The sequence below is a fragment of the Drosophila navojoa genome, chromosome 3 (assembly GCF_054131105.1).
Source record: "Drosophila navojoa isolate 15081-1374.11 chromosome 3, UAZ_NAV_1.0, whole genome shotgun sequence".
NCBI lineage: Eukaryota > Metazoa > Arthropoda > Insecta > Diptera > Drosophilidae > Drosophila > Drosophila navojoa.
Window position 1 is genome coordinate 29543045 of NC_142891.1, and position 18382 is coordinate 29561426.

Sequence of the window (18382 nt, forward strand, 5' to 3'; positions counted from 1 at the left end):
CTGATTAATCCTTCTGGTGAAATATATATAATGACGCTGCTAGTGCAGAATACGACATGATGACGGAATGATTTATCGCTGACATCCATCGAGAGAGTTGGATTTCAGATGATGGTATCATGTGTATATATTTAAGGTTATTTGCCTCTAGTTGCTCTCTTGACTTACTTAGCGATGGATTTTGATGAGGTGGTTGTATGGTCGAATTGCCAAATCGCATGTAAGATGAATACATGGTGCTGGTTAATGTGCTATGACCCGTTATGATCATATTTGCGTTGCGGATGTTACACCCTTACTTCATGATGAGGAGTCCAGCATCTCGTAGTTCAATGCTTGAGGTGCTATCAGGGCAAATAGCGGAGAGATCCATTGGGGTCCGTGTCGGTTGATTATTGCAACTGATCAAGTGATTTGTTGTTGAAGTTTTACAATTATCTGATGCTTTGTTGTTGAACATGAGGATTTCAGCAATGTTTCATTCTGCACAATGATTGTTTGTGATAACATATGTGTTCTTTTGCTTGAAGGGGATGACAATATCTGAATTCTTCATGTGTAAGGCTCAGAAATTCATCTCGATGATCATTAACGGAGATTCGTGGTACGTTTATTGAAATTTTTGTGATTCCTCAAGAGGAGACCACTGGAATAGGTATCAAGTTGTAAAATTCCAGTATCTGTGTGCATATAAGTAGCAATGTTATTTTGAACACAACCGGCCTGTTTACAAAGGCTCCATCAGCTTGCATCATTATATATAATTGGAGTACATTTCCATTCGTACTAGGAACTTGTCCTATTTTTAAATCATCCTTCATTTGATCCAATTGATCTCGCAGTTGGCCTGGCGAAGGTACACAATTAGTCGTGCTGTGTCGAACATCCGCCAGTACCTTTATAATTTCTGTTTACATTCGTTGAAGGTTTGCTGCCGTTTATGTTAGATGCGTTGTCAGAGATATATGCCATTGAAACAGATTATGTTGGGCCTTTTCTGTAATCATGGTTAAGTTGGTCTTCCATGTTATTTTGGCGTCATTCAATTGTGGTTTCGTCGCCTTTTAATATTGATTTTTTAAGACTGATACCAAATAGTCTGTAAGGTTACTTTTTCTATGGTCGGGGTACGAACTCAGTCTTACCAGGGCCAGAACTTACAAGAAATTTGTAAGTTGCTACTACGCACACGCGTTTGCACGCGGGAGCGCGAGATTTTCGCGGGTATGCTGTGGGGAGTTAGTGGGGCCACTACGCCCAGCGTTGCCACCGGCGTTTACTCCTAGACCACGCAGTTTCTACGGTTAGTTAGTTCTACGGTGATTAGCTACTGTTAATGTTAGTAGTTAATGAAACAAGTAAACTAACTACAAGTGAATACACCATCACGTCCATGTATGCTTACTTTATTATTACCAAAATCAACTCTAAAATCCCCTAGCCTAAATCCTCTTAAGTGTTCGCGACGAGTTTTTATACTCATTCACGAATTAGTATATTGGTTTTGTGCAATGTTCGTCTTGCTGTCCGTCCGTCTGTCCGTATGAACGCAGTTCATTTCGCCGCTATTGATGCTAGAGACTTGAAATTTGGAACACATACTCGTGTATAACTCAGATTTTTTTGTAAAGTGTTAAAATTTTTCCGATCCGCCCACTAGGGGCATGGCAAATCGGAAAATATCGGAAAAAATCCGATATACCAGAAATCATGTTAGTTGAAGAGCTAGAAAGTTGAAATTTGGTATGTAGATCCGCGTTGACCCCCCAAGTCCAAAAAGCTATGGTGGATATATCTACGCCCATTGGGGGCGTGGCAAATCAGATAAAACTGTATCTCCTAAAGTTCTAAAGCTAGAACGTTAAAATTTCGCACGTGAGCTAATGCTATAATTCTATAACGACTGATGAAAAAAAAAAAATTGTAAGTCTACGCCTACTAGGGGCGTGGCAAATCGGACCTGAAGATATAGTGATTTTTAAAATTCTTCTATATTTTAGGCACTATTAATGGTAGAGACCTGAAATTTAGTGTATACACGTTGGACCTCCAAAGTCCAACGAGCTGTGATGGATTTTTTTCGTTCAAAGCGGGCGTGGCAAACCGCAAAACTTTATATCTCCTACAGTTTAAGAGCTAGAAGCTTCAAATTTGGATAGTTGAGTTACTGGTAACCTCCTCTATCGATGCCCCAAAAATAATTGTCACGCCTCTTTGGGGGCGTGGCATATCGAAAAATACCCTGTAATTTTTAGCGTAAGCATTCAAATTTCGCATTTACGTTACCGTTAGCTCTTTCTAAGAACTGGCCAAAAATTTGTAGTATCAAATTGCGACATTTATATACTTGAGCTATCTATGTACATATGTACATGTATATACAAATAGGCTTAATAGGCATTGATAACACGGAAGGAAAGATTTTTATAAAATTTAAATATTTAAAAAATATAAAAGAAGCTAAAATAACAAAATTTGCAATTTACAAAAAAAGAGTTTTTCGCGGGATTTGAACTCGCACCCAAGCCATGTTTGTCAAAAAAAAACAAAAAAAATTGAACCGGCGCCTTTACCGACAGCGCCACCACCTACTGTAAAAAATTGTAATTAAAATGAAATCCAAAAATAAGATTCTTGTTATGAGAGTAGCGGATGGTAAATTCAAGAACAAAGCAAAAACAATCAGTCTCATTTCAACGCTAGAGTATGCAATTATGTGTACATACATACACACATACAAATGAGCGCGTGCATAAGAAAGGCTGGAATGCTTGATGCTACATATGCGTGCAGACTTATGTGCATACATATACATGCATATATGCGTACATACATATATGAGGGCTACTTAAGAAGAAACAAATTTAAACTTATAAAATTGTTCAATTAGAAAAAAGAATAAAATAATTATCTATTTTATAAAAAACGAAATATGTATGAAAAAAACACAACATTGAAGGGGTTTTGAACCTCCACCGCTGTAACATAACATAGTGGCGTCGCACACTATCACCCACGCGATCGTTTTGCTTGACAATCTGGTAGCTAAAATACAATAAGCTAATAACAGAGCGATTACTCGATAAAAATTACCAAAAGCTACAATATAATCAAAAAGCATAATTGTTTTGTACTAAATTTTTTTAAAGCCAAATTAAATTTGAAATAAGAATAAATGCCCCTTTGTAAACATAGCATCATGTATACGGACTGTGAATGAGTATTCCGCAGTCGGTAGCGCCCGACTGCAACGTTCTTACTTGTTTTGTTTTACTTTCTATTCCGAGCACGCTGTCGCTCGCGCCGCGAGTTAAAAATGCCAGTGTCTCAAATTTTGAATTTCGCTTACTCTACGAAGCTAATTGCTATCAAACTTATAGCTGCTTATTGGCTAATTAACAGAATCTTACAAACAGTATATGTAAACTTACTGCTTAACTTACTCACTACAAAAATAAGGTTCACTGACTTCAACTGCAAATATTATTAGCTACAAACTTACTAGCTGCAAATTCTTATGTACTACAAATCTTACTACCTGCGCACTTATTAGCTACAAATTCCTATATCCTACAAATCTTACGACCTACAAACTTATTAGCTACAAATTTCTGTCTACGGCGCAATGTAAGGTGTATCGCGGATGAGCCACCTTACACACACACACACCCCTTTCTTAAACAAAGAAACGACGACGCCCCCGACGAGTTCATCGTCACCGTATGAGCACAGCCGCCTGCCGCGACCCAGAAACGAGTGCCTTCTTTGTTTTCGTCCGCGCGTCCCTACCTTCCGCCTCAACAATTGGATGAACTCCGTGCTCAATTCGGTGCCGGCAGGTTATACCCTCCAGCCGATGGGGATCAAAGGCAGCATTTCCCTTGATTCCGCGTATTCTTCGCCGAGTACCTCTGAGAGATTCGATTCCCAGCCGTCTAAGAGTTCGGCCATGTCTGCCAACAGGCGCCTCTCCTCGCTCGCCGTCCAAGGTGTCGGGGTCTCTGAACATCTCTGTGCAGCCGGCTCCGGGCTGGCGGGCGGGTGGAGAGGCAGGTGGGGAGGCGACGGCGATTCCTCTACAAAATGGCGTCGTCTTCCCCCCGGGCACCTGGATGTACACGGTCGTGTAAATGATACCCATCAGCATTACGAGATCGTCCAGTCGGGACGCCACGTTTACCGTCGAACGGTGGACCGTATGCTGGAAACGAGGCGGCCCCTGCTGCTCTCGGCGGCGGTAATACTCCCTTCCTTGCCTTGGGTCCCTCTGCCGACCTCGCGCCTCTTCTCGGGAGAACGGTTCAATGCTGTCACTGCTCGTGTCCTCAACGCGGACTGAGCCCTCTTCGTCACTACTTATTATAACGACTTCTTCCATCTCCGCGATTCCCTGTAAGTTTAAGACCTTTAGTTCTCTGCTTTCTTTCGTGTTAATGACCGAAATGGCCCTCTAACTACTGCCACCGCTTCTCTCAAGTTGTGTCTTCCTTGATCCCTCGATGCCTGCTGCAGATTGCTGCGCACTATGTCGAAAACTTCGTTCAGTTAGGTTGACGGTGTATGGCTGTCAATGGAGTGCGCAACCTTGACTTCCTTGACTCCACAAGGCATATCTACAAATTTTAAAAGACAATTAGCTCAGTAGCTGCAGGAAATTAGGGTTTGGTGATGACTTTTGGTTCCAGCAGAACAATGATCTAAAGCAGTCAGTCCATGATGTGAGGCTATGGTTACTATATAATTTGAAGAACCAATTAAACTCGCCACTTCAGTGGCTATATTTAACTCTTATAGAACATATTTGGGATTTTCTGCAACATTGGAATCGATTACGATGAATTAAATTCAAGGATATTTTATTTATATTATTATTATATTTATAGAAAATAAAAAATTTCAATGCCAAAGAGATTGCCAGAGACTATTAAAAGGAAGGAGTATCCCACGTCTTAATTTAATTTTATTTTAATGAAAAAGTTTTTTTTTTAGCTGTGATTTTAGGGTGTACGCATACTTTTTCTGGTGCGAAATCCGATGTTTTTTTAGTCTTTTAATTATAGAAAAAAAAAAAACCAAATGTCATAGCGACTTAAAATTTGTTGTAAGCATTTCATAATGAATGTGTTATTCATAAAAAAATATCATTTTGTCAAGAGCACCATTATGGAGTCAAGGAAGTTAAGGTTGAGCACTCGATTGACAGCCATACACCCCCTAACCATCGCACAGCCATCACTGTGAGGGAAATTGTAGGTCTGGATTACAGCACAATGCTCAGAAACGCCTTATAGCTAACTCCCGGGACTATCCTAGTTCTGGCACATCTTCAGAAAATATTCCGTCAACTGCCCTTTGTATATTCTCTTGAAAATGTGTTTCACAGTGTGACTCTGCTGGTGTCCGATAGGGCTGTGTTGATTCCAGATTATCCAATATCCAAAATCGTTCCAATAACTTAGTTGCATTTCCCGATATGCCAGAAATCATGTTGAAGAGCTAGAAAGCTGAAATTTGGTATGTAGATCCGCGTCGACCACCCAAGATCACCAGCTATGGCGGATATATCTCCACCCATTGGGGGCGTGGCAAACCGCAAAAGCTTGTATGTCCCAAAATTGTAAATCAAGAATGCTGAATGCACGTGAGGTAATGTTTCGATTCTTTAAAGATGGGCGAAAAAATTTTATATCTACGCCTACTAAGGGGCGTGGCAAATCGGAACTGAAAATAAAGTGATTTTTTCAAATTCTGCTATATTTTAGGCACTATTGATGCTAGAGACCTGAAATTCGGTATATATACGCAGGTTGACCACACAAGTCCAACGATCTATGACGGATTTAACTCCGCTCAAAGTGGGCGTGGCAACCCGCAAAAGTTTATATCTCCCAAAGTTTAAGAGACAGAAGCTTCAAATTTGGATAGTTAATTTAGCAAAATAATATTGTTACGCCTCTTTGGGGACGTAGCATATCAAAAAATACCCTGTCATTTTTTTCATTTTTTGAGCGTAGGCATCCTTATTTTGCAGCTAGGTTACCGTTATCTTGTTCAATAAGCTGACCAAAAATGAAATGTCAACGGCCAGTAGGGGCGTGGCAAATCGAGAAAAACTGAACTTTCTACAGTATTAGAGCAAAACTTGGCTACTAAATTGCTTATGAGGTGTGAATGAGTATTCTGCAGTTGGTAACGCCCGACTGCAACGTTCTCACTTCTTTTTTTAATTGTTTCAAAATTTTTATATGTTTAAATCAATCAGTTTTCTATTTCATTTATATTTTAAACAAGTAAGAAAGCTTTAGTCGAGGCTGCTCGACTAGAAGATCCCCTGAACCCTACAAGCAACTAATATTTCAATAATAATTAGCACACACACACGCACTCATACAAACAAATACACGCACACACACACGCATGCAAACAAACACACGCACGCACATACTCATACAAACAAACACAAGCGCACACACACACTCACATATACAGGCGATTGCGCTTGGGTTGCGCTGCAGTGTTGGCAATATTATGAAAATTTATTTGTTGAATAATTTGAATTCTAGACGTACGATCGTAATGAAACTTTCAGAACGTTACCATGATGTTTAAATGTATGTGTATACCGAAGCACAAGTTTCTAGTATTTGATATACGACTTTTACAAAGATGAGGGTGAGGAGGGGGATTTACGGGTGGGGGGTAAAATTTAACAAAAACCGAAATTGTATAAAATACATCTTTATATACATTTTAAATTTGGAGACTCTAGCTTGAAAGGTGTAGGAGATATAATTTCTTAAGTGATCTTCGATAAGATTTTTTATCGATAAAAAAGTATCGGAATGAGTTATCGTTTTTTAGTGATAAACTCGATATGAGCGTGATATATACGGACATTTTAAAAAAAGTTGAAGTCTCTAGCTCTTATATCTTCTGAAATCGACGTGTTCAAACATACGGACAGACGGACGGACGGACGGACAGACAGACGTCGCCCTGATCAAGAATATATATACTTTGTGGGGTCTGCCACGCCTCCTTCTGCCTGTTACATACATTTCAACAAAACCATTATACCCTGATTTCCCATTTTCAATGGGTTCAGGGTATAAAAACATCGAGATTGAAATTTTAACCATACTCAATGTGCGTTTTTATTAGTTTGGTTCAGGGTAGTATCTAGTCGAGCACTCTCGACTACAGTTTTCTTACTTGTTTTCTTGTGTCTTTAATGGATTGCTCATATCCAATTTTCTTGCCAGTAGCACTAGCAAAAGTGGATCCCAATTGTTGACTTCTATGCCGCCAATGTAGCTAACGTTTTTTTAATAATGCCGTCGAAACTCTGTATAGATGATGCAGCGTTTGTCACTGGCGGTTGATCCAAAAGTTTATGTAGAGTCGTTGTCGTCAAGACTCGCTTGTTGTCAAAACGCTCCCTCATAGTTCCACTCTGTGAGATCCAAATGTTTGACCAGTCTTTCAGCATCTCCTCATCTTGACTCATGAATCATTTGCGTTAAATAAATTATGAAATTATTGCCATTTTAAATAGCATCCGTCGAATTGTGGTATGGATACCTTTGGTAGCTGTACTTGAGTTTGGGCAGCTGCAGCATTAATTGGTGGCTTCACATCAATTGGTGTAGATTGAATTTGTAACATGGCTGCCTCTACATTCAAATAATTTTCCATGTTGTATCCAAGAACAATTGAATCTTCGAACAGTCTGAAGATCTCGAAGTGAATACAGTTTATTTTTTCCCAATAGTCTTTTACAAGGGGCCTGAACCGGGCCTCTGACTCTTGCGTTATCTGACCAACCATTCTTTTAGCGCTGCTAGTAGCGCGTTTTGATGCCTTGGGAGAGGTATCAAGTCCGAGCGTGCTGTTTCTGTAGGGCTTAGCTCGTTCAATTTTGTGGAAAATTCCTCCTGATATTTAATTACAATGTCCTTTATCTTTGATCTTTCTAATCAGAACGATGCTGTGGTGCTGATGCCTATGCTGACTTGTCGCCCAGATGATAATCCTGGTGAATCTGGTGGATTAAGTTGATTGAGGTTGATTAGTTTGATCACTTCGATGATATAGGACAAATAAATCCAATGTTCTTGTTTGGTTTTGGATAGCTGGACAGTTGGACAACGGAGTATTAAATATTGAAAAACGAGACTCGTTGCTTTATTTTCAACTGCTATTTTTATACCCTGAACCCATTGAAAATGGGAAATCAGGGTATAATGGTTTTGTTAAAATGTATGTAACAGGCAGAAGGAGGCGTGGCAGACCCCACAAAGTATATATATTCTTGATCAGGGCGACGAGCTGAGTCGACGGACGGACGGACACACAGACGGACAAGGGAAACATTGAGCGCAGAGGGATCTTTTGTTCAACCATCGACCATCTCGGTCGAGCGCATGAAGCGAAATGATTGTGCTCTCGCATATTTTTGTAGTCCGACCCCCAAAAGTGATGAGCCGAGCAAATACGAAGTTGACTGGGAGATTACCCTCGAAAATAAGTGTGCAAAACACTTTACACTACGTGTCCGGTCTATGTGCTCTCTGGTTAGTGATAAATGTTTATAAAGTTTACTCTTTTTTCTATGAATTTTTAACTATTTTTGAATGATGGAACCATCGATACTATAGATATTTTAATCCATCGGACTCAAGCCAAATCGATGGACGGTCCATCGATGGTTTTGCAGCACTACTAGAGACGATTTTGTTTTAATGACCGTATATACAGAGCGGATGTCGAGTTTGTCTTTAAAAATCGATATCTATTCCCGATATTTAATTATCGATTAAAAACATTACCAATCAACTTAGATGCCACTGTAACTAATTGTGAATGATTTTTACTTGTTTTAAATTTGTCAAGTATTTAATAGAATATGTAGATCATATGCTGAAAGTTTCATTATATTCGGTTAAGTCAAAAAACAACACAAAAACGAGCATAGAGGCATCTTTTATTCAACATTTGACCGTCTCGGTCGAGCGCATGAAGCAGATTGTGCACCCGTGTATTTTCGTAGCTTGAGCCTAAAAGAAAGAAGAGACGAGAAAATACGAAATTGATAGGCCTTAGGAGGCAGATTTTTTGGTGTTGAAAAACTTGGTCCTACATGTCTAGTCTATGTGTTCTCTGGTCAGTGTCTCGAGTTAGTGATTCAAAATAAAGAATTGAAATGTAATCGATTTACAATTAAAGGAGTACCCATATTTTCGTTCATAGCTTGAAAGGTAAATCTTATCGATACATTGAGTAAATATTTTATGTTAGTAAATAGATGCTTGATTTTAGTGCCATAGAAAAAGTTATAAAAATATTACTAAGCCTTTTAAGAATTTTCAAATCAAGCAAAATGGATTGTGACAGCATGCAAATGGCTATCACGGAGGAACATCATTCAACCGTACGTATTAAATATCGGTTATTGCGTTGTATGTTTTTGTAAATAGTGAATACATACACACATATGTAGTTTGTATGTACATATGTACATATGTATTTACATGCATAAATATTTAGATACAGTAAATGCAACAGAGAAGGTAGTGAGCGTTGGGGATTTATAAACATAATTAAAAGCATTTTCACCAATTGGTTTATGTTTTATTTTAATAATCAACTTAATGCTGTGGTTGGTTACTATTTTTTTTTTTTTTTTTTAAGTACGTTAAAGTTTTTTTGCAGTAATATATAATAGATAGCCTATTCTATTTTAAATTTTTGTTAAAAAAAAAAATATATATATATTTGAAAATACTTTAAAAATTGCTATAATGCTTAAAATGATTGCTCTGCCATAATAATTAAACTAATTGCATACTTCAGGAACGCAAGGAATGTGGACGAAGAGGACGTAAGCCAGGCAGGAAAACTTCGTCCGAAAAAGTAGATGTAAAAGCAAAACTCGGTAAAAACATTACATTTTAAATTTAAATTTTAAACAATATGTATAATGATTTGTATTTAATACCATAATTTTAGAGCGAAGCAGACAAAGCGCACGAGAATGCCGCGCTCGAAAAAAACTTCGGTATCAGTATTTGGAGGAGCTAGTTGCAGATCGTGAAAAGGCAGTTATAGCTTTGCGTGCTGAACTGGAGCGAGTTGGTTAATACATATTATTAAGCCAAATGCTCAATAATTATACCCTATTTTTATTACAGTTCATGCAATGCGATAGACGACTAGACGAAGTGGCATCTCCCAATGATATCGATCAGTTACTTAAAGACATTGGCATTCTAAAACAAGAAACATTTACATAAGCTACTCAAAAAATATATATATCCTTATTTCTTAATGTACGTAATCATACATTATTATTATTAATATATTTAAAAAATATTTCAGTGTGGCTTTTATTTAAGAAAGAATAGGAGATTGTTTGTTTGGTATGCATATAAAGTCGATAGGCTTTTTAAATATTCATATAAAATAAATATATATTTATGATACAAATAATTTGTATCTGGTCAATTTTTATAAAACATTTTTTAAGCGTTACAAGAGATGTTATTCTAGCTCTAATCACTACTCGACTACGAGATTTGAGTCCTTCCAAGCGCTGATATTTCAATCATTCTTAGTCTGTAATGCACTTGTAACGCTTTCCCTTACATACATACATGTATGTGCGTACTCACACACGCCTAAGCGTATGTATACTCGGCCAACTGCGCAGTTCAAGCAGCAATTACAATTGAGCGAGAGGTTGGGTAATTTTATGAGATATGTATGTAAAAATGTATTTGTTGAATTTACATTGTTTTCAGAACATAATTTGATTCAAATATGTGTATTTGCTAATGATCAAATACCTAGTATTAAATCGTTTTTATACCCTGAACCCATTGAAAATGGGAAATCAGGGTATAATGGTTTTGTTAAAAGTATGTAACAGGCAGAAGGAGGTGTGGCAGACTCCACAAAGTATATATATTCTTGATCAGGGCGACGAGCTGAATCGATTTGGCCCTGTGTGTCTGTCTGTCCGTCCGTCCGTATGTATGAATGCGTCGATCTCAGAAGATATAAGAGCTAGAGACTTGAAATTTTTTCCCGATATTTTTTTATCGATTAAAAACCCTATCGAAAGCTAGTTATTCAATTATAGCGCCTACACCTACCAAATTTTATTTGTAGATTCATGTGTATTTTATATAATTTCGGTTTTTATTAAAATTTACCCCCACCCCTAAATTCGACCCCTCAACCTCACTTTTTTAAAAGGCGTATTTCAAGTAGTAGAGACTTGTGCTTTGGAATGTACATTCATTTGAACATTATGAGTATGTTCTGAAAGTTTCATTAAGATTGGATTAAATTAGTCAACAAATAAATTCGTTTAATATTGCGCGCACTGGAGCGCAACCCAAGCGCAGTCGCTGCTTACTGCGCAGTTAGCAGGACGCGTTCTAATACGTGCGTGTGTATGTATGTGTGCCTAAAAAAAGTGCAGAGTGATTAGAATATCAGCTTGGAGGGTTCAGGGTATCTCCTAGTCGAGCAGTCTCGACTAGAGTCTTCTTACTTTTTTTTTTTTCTTTTTCTCCCAAATTTAGGCCGATGGGTAACCAAAATCAGATACCAATTTTTTACATTTATTGCATGCCACTTTTGACACAATGGGAAGTCAAAAGAGTCATAAAGCTTTCGAGTTTCTTCCAAACCCTCCTATTTAAATAATCCAAAAGTGCTCTACTGGATTAAGATCTGGAGATTGTTGAGAAGTACTTAATTGGTTTGTGCTACATAAAAGCATTTTTATACCCTGAGCCAATTGAAAATGGGAAATCGTGGTACAATGGTTTCGTTGAAATATCAGTTGATCGAAGGGTTCAAGGGAATCTGGTAGTCGAGCAGTCTCGACTAGACCTTTCTTACTTGTTTGACTTGCTATTTGGCCTTTCTTGTTAATTTTGTCTGTCTGTCCGAAACTTTATCGGAAATCGGTTATAAAATTATGTTTCCTACATCTTTAAAGCTAGTCTCCAAATTTTAAATATATGTATAATAAGATGCATTTTATACAATTTCGGTTTTTGTTCTACCCCCCTCCTATCCTCGAGCAGTCTCGACTAAAGCTTTGTTCCTTGTTTTCACTAGCGTCATAAATAAATGCTTGTCTAATATATCCTTTAAAGGACATTTTGTATAATAAATGTTCAAAGTACGTCACCTTTTTTTTTTTGTAACCTACATTTGCGAAAATGACTCATTTTATGTGCTTTTCCATACTATGTGAGATTTCCTTTTATTATAGCATTACGACTTCGTTGGAAGAATTACGACTTAGCTGCGATTTTTGTAAATTTTTGGTCCATCCCGACTTTAATATAATCATTAAATAGATCAGAAAGAAATAAATAATAAATAGCAATTATGACTTTCCACATTTTTATTTTACTTTTGAATTCTAAGTTTTCAAAAACTTAGTCCGTATTTTTCATTAAATGTATATAACTTAATTATTTTTAATAGTTGGCTAATTTAGTTCTTAAATTGAAATATATAAAAACTTCGTTTGATGTAATTTGTAAGTAAAATAAATACTATTCGAAAACTGATCTCCTAGCATAGAAATGTTTAAATAAATGAATTTCTTGCTGATTAAAAACCGAATCTTAATATTTGTGTTTAGTATATGTATGTTGTACATATAAGCAATGATTTTATATGATAACTGGGTTGCAGCAATACCGTACAGACATTTTATATTTTTCTATTAACATCTTCAAATTATATGGCTTAAAAACGATGATTAGCAACTGGGGACCGAGACCTAAATCGTCCACCACTTTGCCCTCCGCTGCGACTATAGCTAGAACTGGTTCCACCGCCATAACGACTACTTTCTCGCGTTCCGTTGTAGATGTCGCGACGATTGAATCCGTTGCTGCCACCATCTCTGGCACCGCCGTACGTGGTACTTGAACGGCCGGAATTGTACCCGCGATCCAAATGGCGACTGCTTGAGCTACTGGAGCCTCTCTGTTGTCTGAATCCACCGTTACTACTGCTACTTGTAATGCTGTGTCTGCCGATATCACCGCGGCGTCCTCTTTCTCCAGGTCCTCCTCGTCTTCCTTGTCTTGGACGACCCTTCGAAATTTCCACACGTAATTGCGAGCCCAAGAGTTCCGATCCATTTAAAATGTCACACGCCTTTTCTGCATCGTCACGATGTTCAAATTCAACAAATGCAAATCCGGGCGGATTAAATGCAATCCATACTGAATTCAGCTTTCCATATTTTGTAAATTCGCCTTCCAAATCATCCTTCTTTACTTTATCAGTTAAATTACCAACATAAACTCTAGTCCCCCGCTGATCAGTCATGTTTTATAAATAAATATATCTGTGTTTATACAGATAATTATTAATCAATATTTTCAACACTGCACTTCAGCTCGTTATTTAGTATGTACATCTAAAGTTCTCGTTCAGAGGGACCATATTATTGTCTGTTATTTGGTTCACTATAAACTAGTTCATACTAGTGACGTAAAGTAATTACAAAATCAATTTCTTATGAGTGACAAAGTATCCTTGATTTGGAATAGTGAAAGAAATATAAAAATGTAATACTATTGGTAAATTTAATAATATTATCAGTTTGATGTATAACCACTAACACTAACCAGGGAACATATTGAGTAGACATATAGAACCATTTTTTTTTTTTCAACAACGAAAAAATGCGCTGAAGAGACCGGACAGCTTCGTGTTTGCTCGGCTCGGTCTTTTGAGGCTCAAGCAGTGAAATTAAGGCACGACAAAATCGGTGCGCTGCGACCGCCAAAATCAGTACGGTTATGCCCGCTTCTTCCTTTACTCCCCCTCTTCATGCTCACTCTCTATGGTCTCTGAAATAGCAGCAGCGCACAAAAATTGCGGCGAGCATGCACATATGTGCACAATTTCAGTCCCTATGTATGAGTATTGTGTATTTGTGTACGCAACTCTTGCTGCCTGTGCAGATTGTAAAGCCCAAAATTTACGGTTGGTCGTTCTTACGGACTGTCATATGCACCTCATTCAGATATACATATGTATGTACGTACATTTATATTATTATACCTAATCTTGTTTAGAAATGCGTGTATCAAACATAGGTTGGGATACACTTTGATTAATTTATTAATCGGATTTTCATTCAAACGACATTCTTTGTTTTTTGGTCAGGTGCAAGAACAAATATTGCGGATGGTTTGCCAACACGTGAGCATGCCACGTACAATTGACCATGAGAAAAACACGTATTTTCTAGATTAAGGCCACAAATAGTCAAAGATTGGCCCTGTGATTTGTTGATCATCATGGCGAAGGCAAGACGAATCGGGAATTGACTTCGTTTAAACTTAAAGGGCATATCTGTTGGGATCATCGGAATCCTAGGAATAACAACTTCCTCATCTTTAAATTTTCCTTTGAGTATCGACGCGTGAATCATATTGCTCAGTTTTTTTTTATCACCAAACGCGTTCCATTGCACAGTTTTTGTTGGTTAAAATTTCTAAGCATGATAACTACCGAGCCAACCTTCAGTTGTAAATTCAGTTGGATAATTAGTGGCTTCTTCGTTTGTTATACAGTCGATAGATTTAAATGAAGACAGAGTACCAACGACTTTATTTAGAATTTTAAGATTAAGGTCATCCATACCTTTATTTTTGGCCGCAAAATTGCTCGCTCAGTTAACCATTTAGTATTTTTGTAGAAAGCAATGATATCCGGAAATACTTTGTTGATAAGCTCATCTTTTAATGAGACGAAATTGCAAAAATTTTGAGGAAATGAAATCAAACCACTCGATTTGTCAACAGGAATACGGCCATTAACGATATTCAGCAATCGCTTCGAGAAATCATCAGCAGATAGATCGTTCAACAATGCAAGTCTCATATTTACAGACAGTCAAGGTTTGCTTACATATCGTCACAGATTTGATGCTTTGAGGCAAGCGTTTATTTCGTCGGCAGTAGTAGATCTTAGATTTACTGGTAGTGTTTGTCGGAAATCGCCAGATAATAAAATGCTTGAACCATTTCATATTGCCGTTTCACGGGTTGCCTCCCTTTGAGAAGCACGAATTAAGTCCCTTCTTTGCTGGGTACTATCGCGACGCTTTTCTCGGGCGATTTCTCGTTCTTCGTCAGATAATTGACTCGCGATATTCCGTTGCCTAATTGCATCATGGGTCCGCCGGGGAAAATTAGATCTTCTGGGACGTGGCATATTTATTAATAGTAATACTGAATATGCCTTCGCACAAAACCACAAAACAATCGAGATATATAAATATGAATAATTTACACAAATTAATGTCTGAGACAAACAAATCTTTTTTATTTTTTTATAAAATTAGCTTTTTTTTATGAATAGTCAGGTTCGCCTGAGGCTGTGCCGTAGACTGACTGACTATATTTGTTTATTTACTTCTATACTATTGTATAATATGAGTGCAGGACCGAAAACTGTCACTGTTCACAAAAGAAGTTATTCATTTCTCGTACTATTGCCCACACTGCCGTGTGCCCTGCGCAGTTAGCAGAGCGCGGGCGCGTGAGGGTGGATGTTTATGTATGTATGTGTGCGTGCATAAAAAAAGGGTTCAGGGTATCTCCTAGTCGAGCAATCTCGACTAGAGCCTTCTTACTTGTTAAGATATATTCTGCTGTTCGTGGCGGAGACAAATCCAACAAATCAAAAACCATGAAGATTGGTCCAGCAGATCTCGAGTTATAAGTGTTGTAACACTTACCCGACTTTGTTTTCTATATATGATTATAATTATTTTATAGAGTTTCAATCGACAAAAAATTTCCTAGTATACTAATACTCATATATTGTATTATATGTATATGTATATGTATAGTGTAAAGCGTTTCGCACACTTTTTTCTCGAGCGTTGCGTCCCGCACATAATGAAAATGTTTTCGCGATGAGCGTGTACGCACACACTACAGTGTCTTGCACATACATGTAGTATTTATGTATATTCCTGTGTGTGAAGTGCTCACACGCACATACATAAGTTTGATTGTGTGTAATCTACGGACGCGATGCTAAGAATTATGGGATATCAATTTTAGGAGCATTTGTGTGCCTATGTGCCTTTACATGTGCGTGTGTGCATGTGTGTAAGCGTGGGACGTGAACATTGGCTTGTGCCAGCCACAACTCAGAATTGTGAGAACGATATTGGGTTTGAATTGAAGAGGCGCTGACTATCTATCTAGCTGACTATCTAAAGTGACAAATGCACTTGCCAGTGCGGATCCTAGCAAAAATGAAACTTTCAGAACGTAATATGTACACTCAAAAGCACAAGTCTCTAGTACTTGAAATACGCCTTTTACAAAAGTGATGGTGAGGGGGTGAGTTTAGGGGTGAGGGATAAATTATAACAAAAATCCAAATTATATAAAATACACATAAGTCTAGCCACTAACCAGAGAACACATAGACCGGACACGTAGTGTAAAGTGTTTTGCACACTTATTTTCGAGAGTAATCTCCCAGTCAACTTCGTATTTGCTCGGCTAATCACTTTTAGGGGACGGACTACAAAAATATATGAGAGCACAATCATTTCGCTTCATGCGCTCGACCGCGATGGTCGATGGTTGAACAAAAGATCCCTCTATGCTCAATGTTTCCCTTGCTATCTCTCTCTCTCGATGCTCTTTGCTCTCTCAAGTGTGTATGCATGTGAGCACAAGCAGCAGCTCACGAAAATTGAAATTTCTTCGCAGCAAGAACCCATGCCTTCCCTTCTGTGTGAAGAGTAAACCGAACTCTTTAAACCGTTTGCCAAGCTCGTACAAAATATGTATATGTGTTTTCGATATTACTTGTGGGAAGGGTATACAAGCGTTGCTGCTCATGATGAAAATGATTTCGCGACGAGCGTGCACACACACAGTCTCCGTTACTATATGTATTATGAGCATTTGTGTGTCTGTCTGCTTAGCTCTTGCTGTCTGTAGCAATTTCAGAGCCCCGAATTCGCATTTGGTAGATCTTGTGAACTACTCACACATGCATACATACATATGTTTGATTGTGTGTACGCAGGGGCCGCGATGCTCCCAAATGATGGGGTGATCATTGTAGAAGCATTTGACTGCCTTTGTGCCTTTATATGTGCGTGTGTGTATGTTTATGTATGTATGCATGCGACATGAACATTGGCGTGTGCCTACGACAACTTAGAATTGTGCGAACGATTTTGGGTTTGAATTGAAGAGGCGCTCTTATATTTCAGTAGCTGACTGACTAAAGTGCACTTTTCACTTGTCACATCCCAATGCATACAGTGTGAGTAGTTCACAAGATTTGACCATCTCGGTCGAGCACGTGAAGCGAAATGATTGTGCTTTCGTATATTTTCGTTGCTCGAGCATAAAAGTAATTCGCCGAGCGAATTCAAAGCCGTCTGGGGCGCTAAAGTCCCAGAAAAAGCGTGCAAAAAGCTTTCCACTAGTTGTCTAGTCTATGTGTTCTCTGGTTAGTGGCCTAACTAAAAGTATGTTCTCCAAAGTCTCATTACTTAATCGATTTCGATTATCGGACAGCACCAGTTTTAACGAGGATGGTAACCTTTATTTTGTATTTATTAAAACACAAATACTTGCTTGAGTTGGCGGTATAGCAATGCATACTTTGCTTAGGGCATCGGGATCGGTTGACTTTTTGTATTTCCAGAAACAGAAAACATCTGTATTCGCTTTCATCACTGGTAATTTTAATGTTTCAATCTTTGCATAGACATTACATGACTCATGTGGAACAACCATACTAGCACCAAAAAAATCGTCTAATAACTCGAAATTATTGTCTTTGGTGTCCAGAGTCCGTATCCAAAGAATTAGTTGAATCTGTAATACTGGGATTGGGACCGAAAATATTTATTTTCTCCCACAATGTCTTCAAAAAATCGATTCCTCTTTCTTTTGGTGAATTGTCTATAATATTATGAAACCTCGGCAAGCGTCTAAGCCCACGTTAGACACTAATGGTTTGGTCCGTGTTTCCATACTTCGAAGAAGATTGTTTGCAAATTTAAAAATTATTGAACTGTTTTTTGAAGAGTTTGTCGATCAAATTTGATTAGTGGCTAGTTTGCAAGTTAGCCAAACAGCATACAAATTTCCGTAATGTAACTGCTCTGCTTGGAACTGAACTATTGCCTCTTGTAGTGGAGCCATAATAGTGACATAGGACTCCATAAAATCCCATAAAGCGTTATTTGCTTCAAAATTTTCTTCTTCTGTCTGATTTTCCACATTTTCGATTAGCTCCAAAATACTTTTTGCGCTGTTAAGTTTTTCAACCATGTTGAAGGTTGATC

At 38.0% G+C, this 18382-nt stretch overlaps 2 protein-coding genes and 1 long non-coding RNA gene across 4 annotated transcripts in view; 2 read left to right on the top strand and 1 right to left on the bottom strand.

Annotated features, from left to right (window-relative positions):
- Window positions 1-18382, top strand: part of LOC149091978 (uncharacterized) — a 192948-nt gene that overhangs the window by 82937 nt on the left and 91629 nt on the right. The window lies entirely within an intron of this gene.
- REPTOR-BP (REPTOR-binding partner) lies at window positions 9247-10331 on the top strand. 2 transcript variants are annotated; one of them, XM_030390709.2, is made up of 4 exons: window positions 9247-9430; window positions 9853-9934; window positions 10009-10134; window positions 10191-10331. In XM_030390709.2, exons 1-4 carry the CDS (start codon window positions 9305-9307, stop codon window positions 10205-10207), a joined length of 351 nt encoding a protein of 116 aa, XP_030246569.2. In that variant the 5' UTR covers window positions 9247-9304; the 3' UTR covers window positions 10208-10331. The 2 variants fall into 2 exon arrangements, with proteins under 2 accessions (XP_030246569.2, XP_030246568.2); XM_030390708.2 differs by having other exon boundaries at window positions 10009-10130.
- Rsf1 (Repressor splicing factor 1) lies at window positions 12399-13507 on the bottom strand. The gene has a single exon (XM_018098658.3). It carries the CDS (start codon window positions 13363-13365, stop codon window positions 12775-12777), a length of 591 nt encoding a protein of 196 aa, XP_017954147.1. The 5' UTR covers window positions 13366-13507; the 3' UTR covers window positions 12399-12774.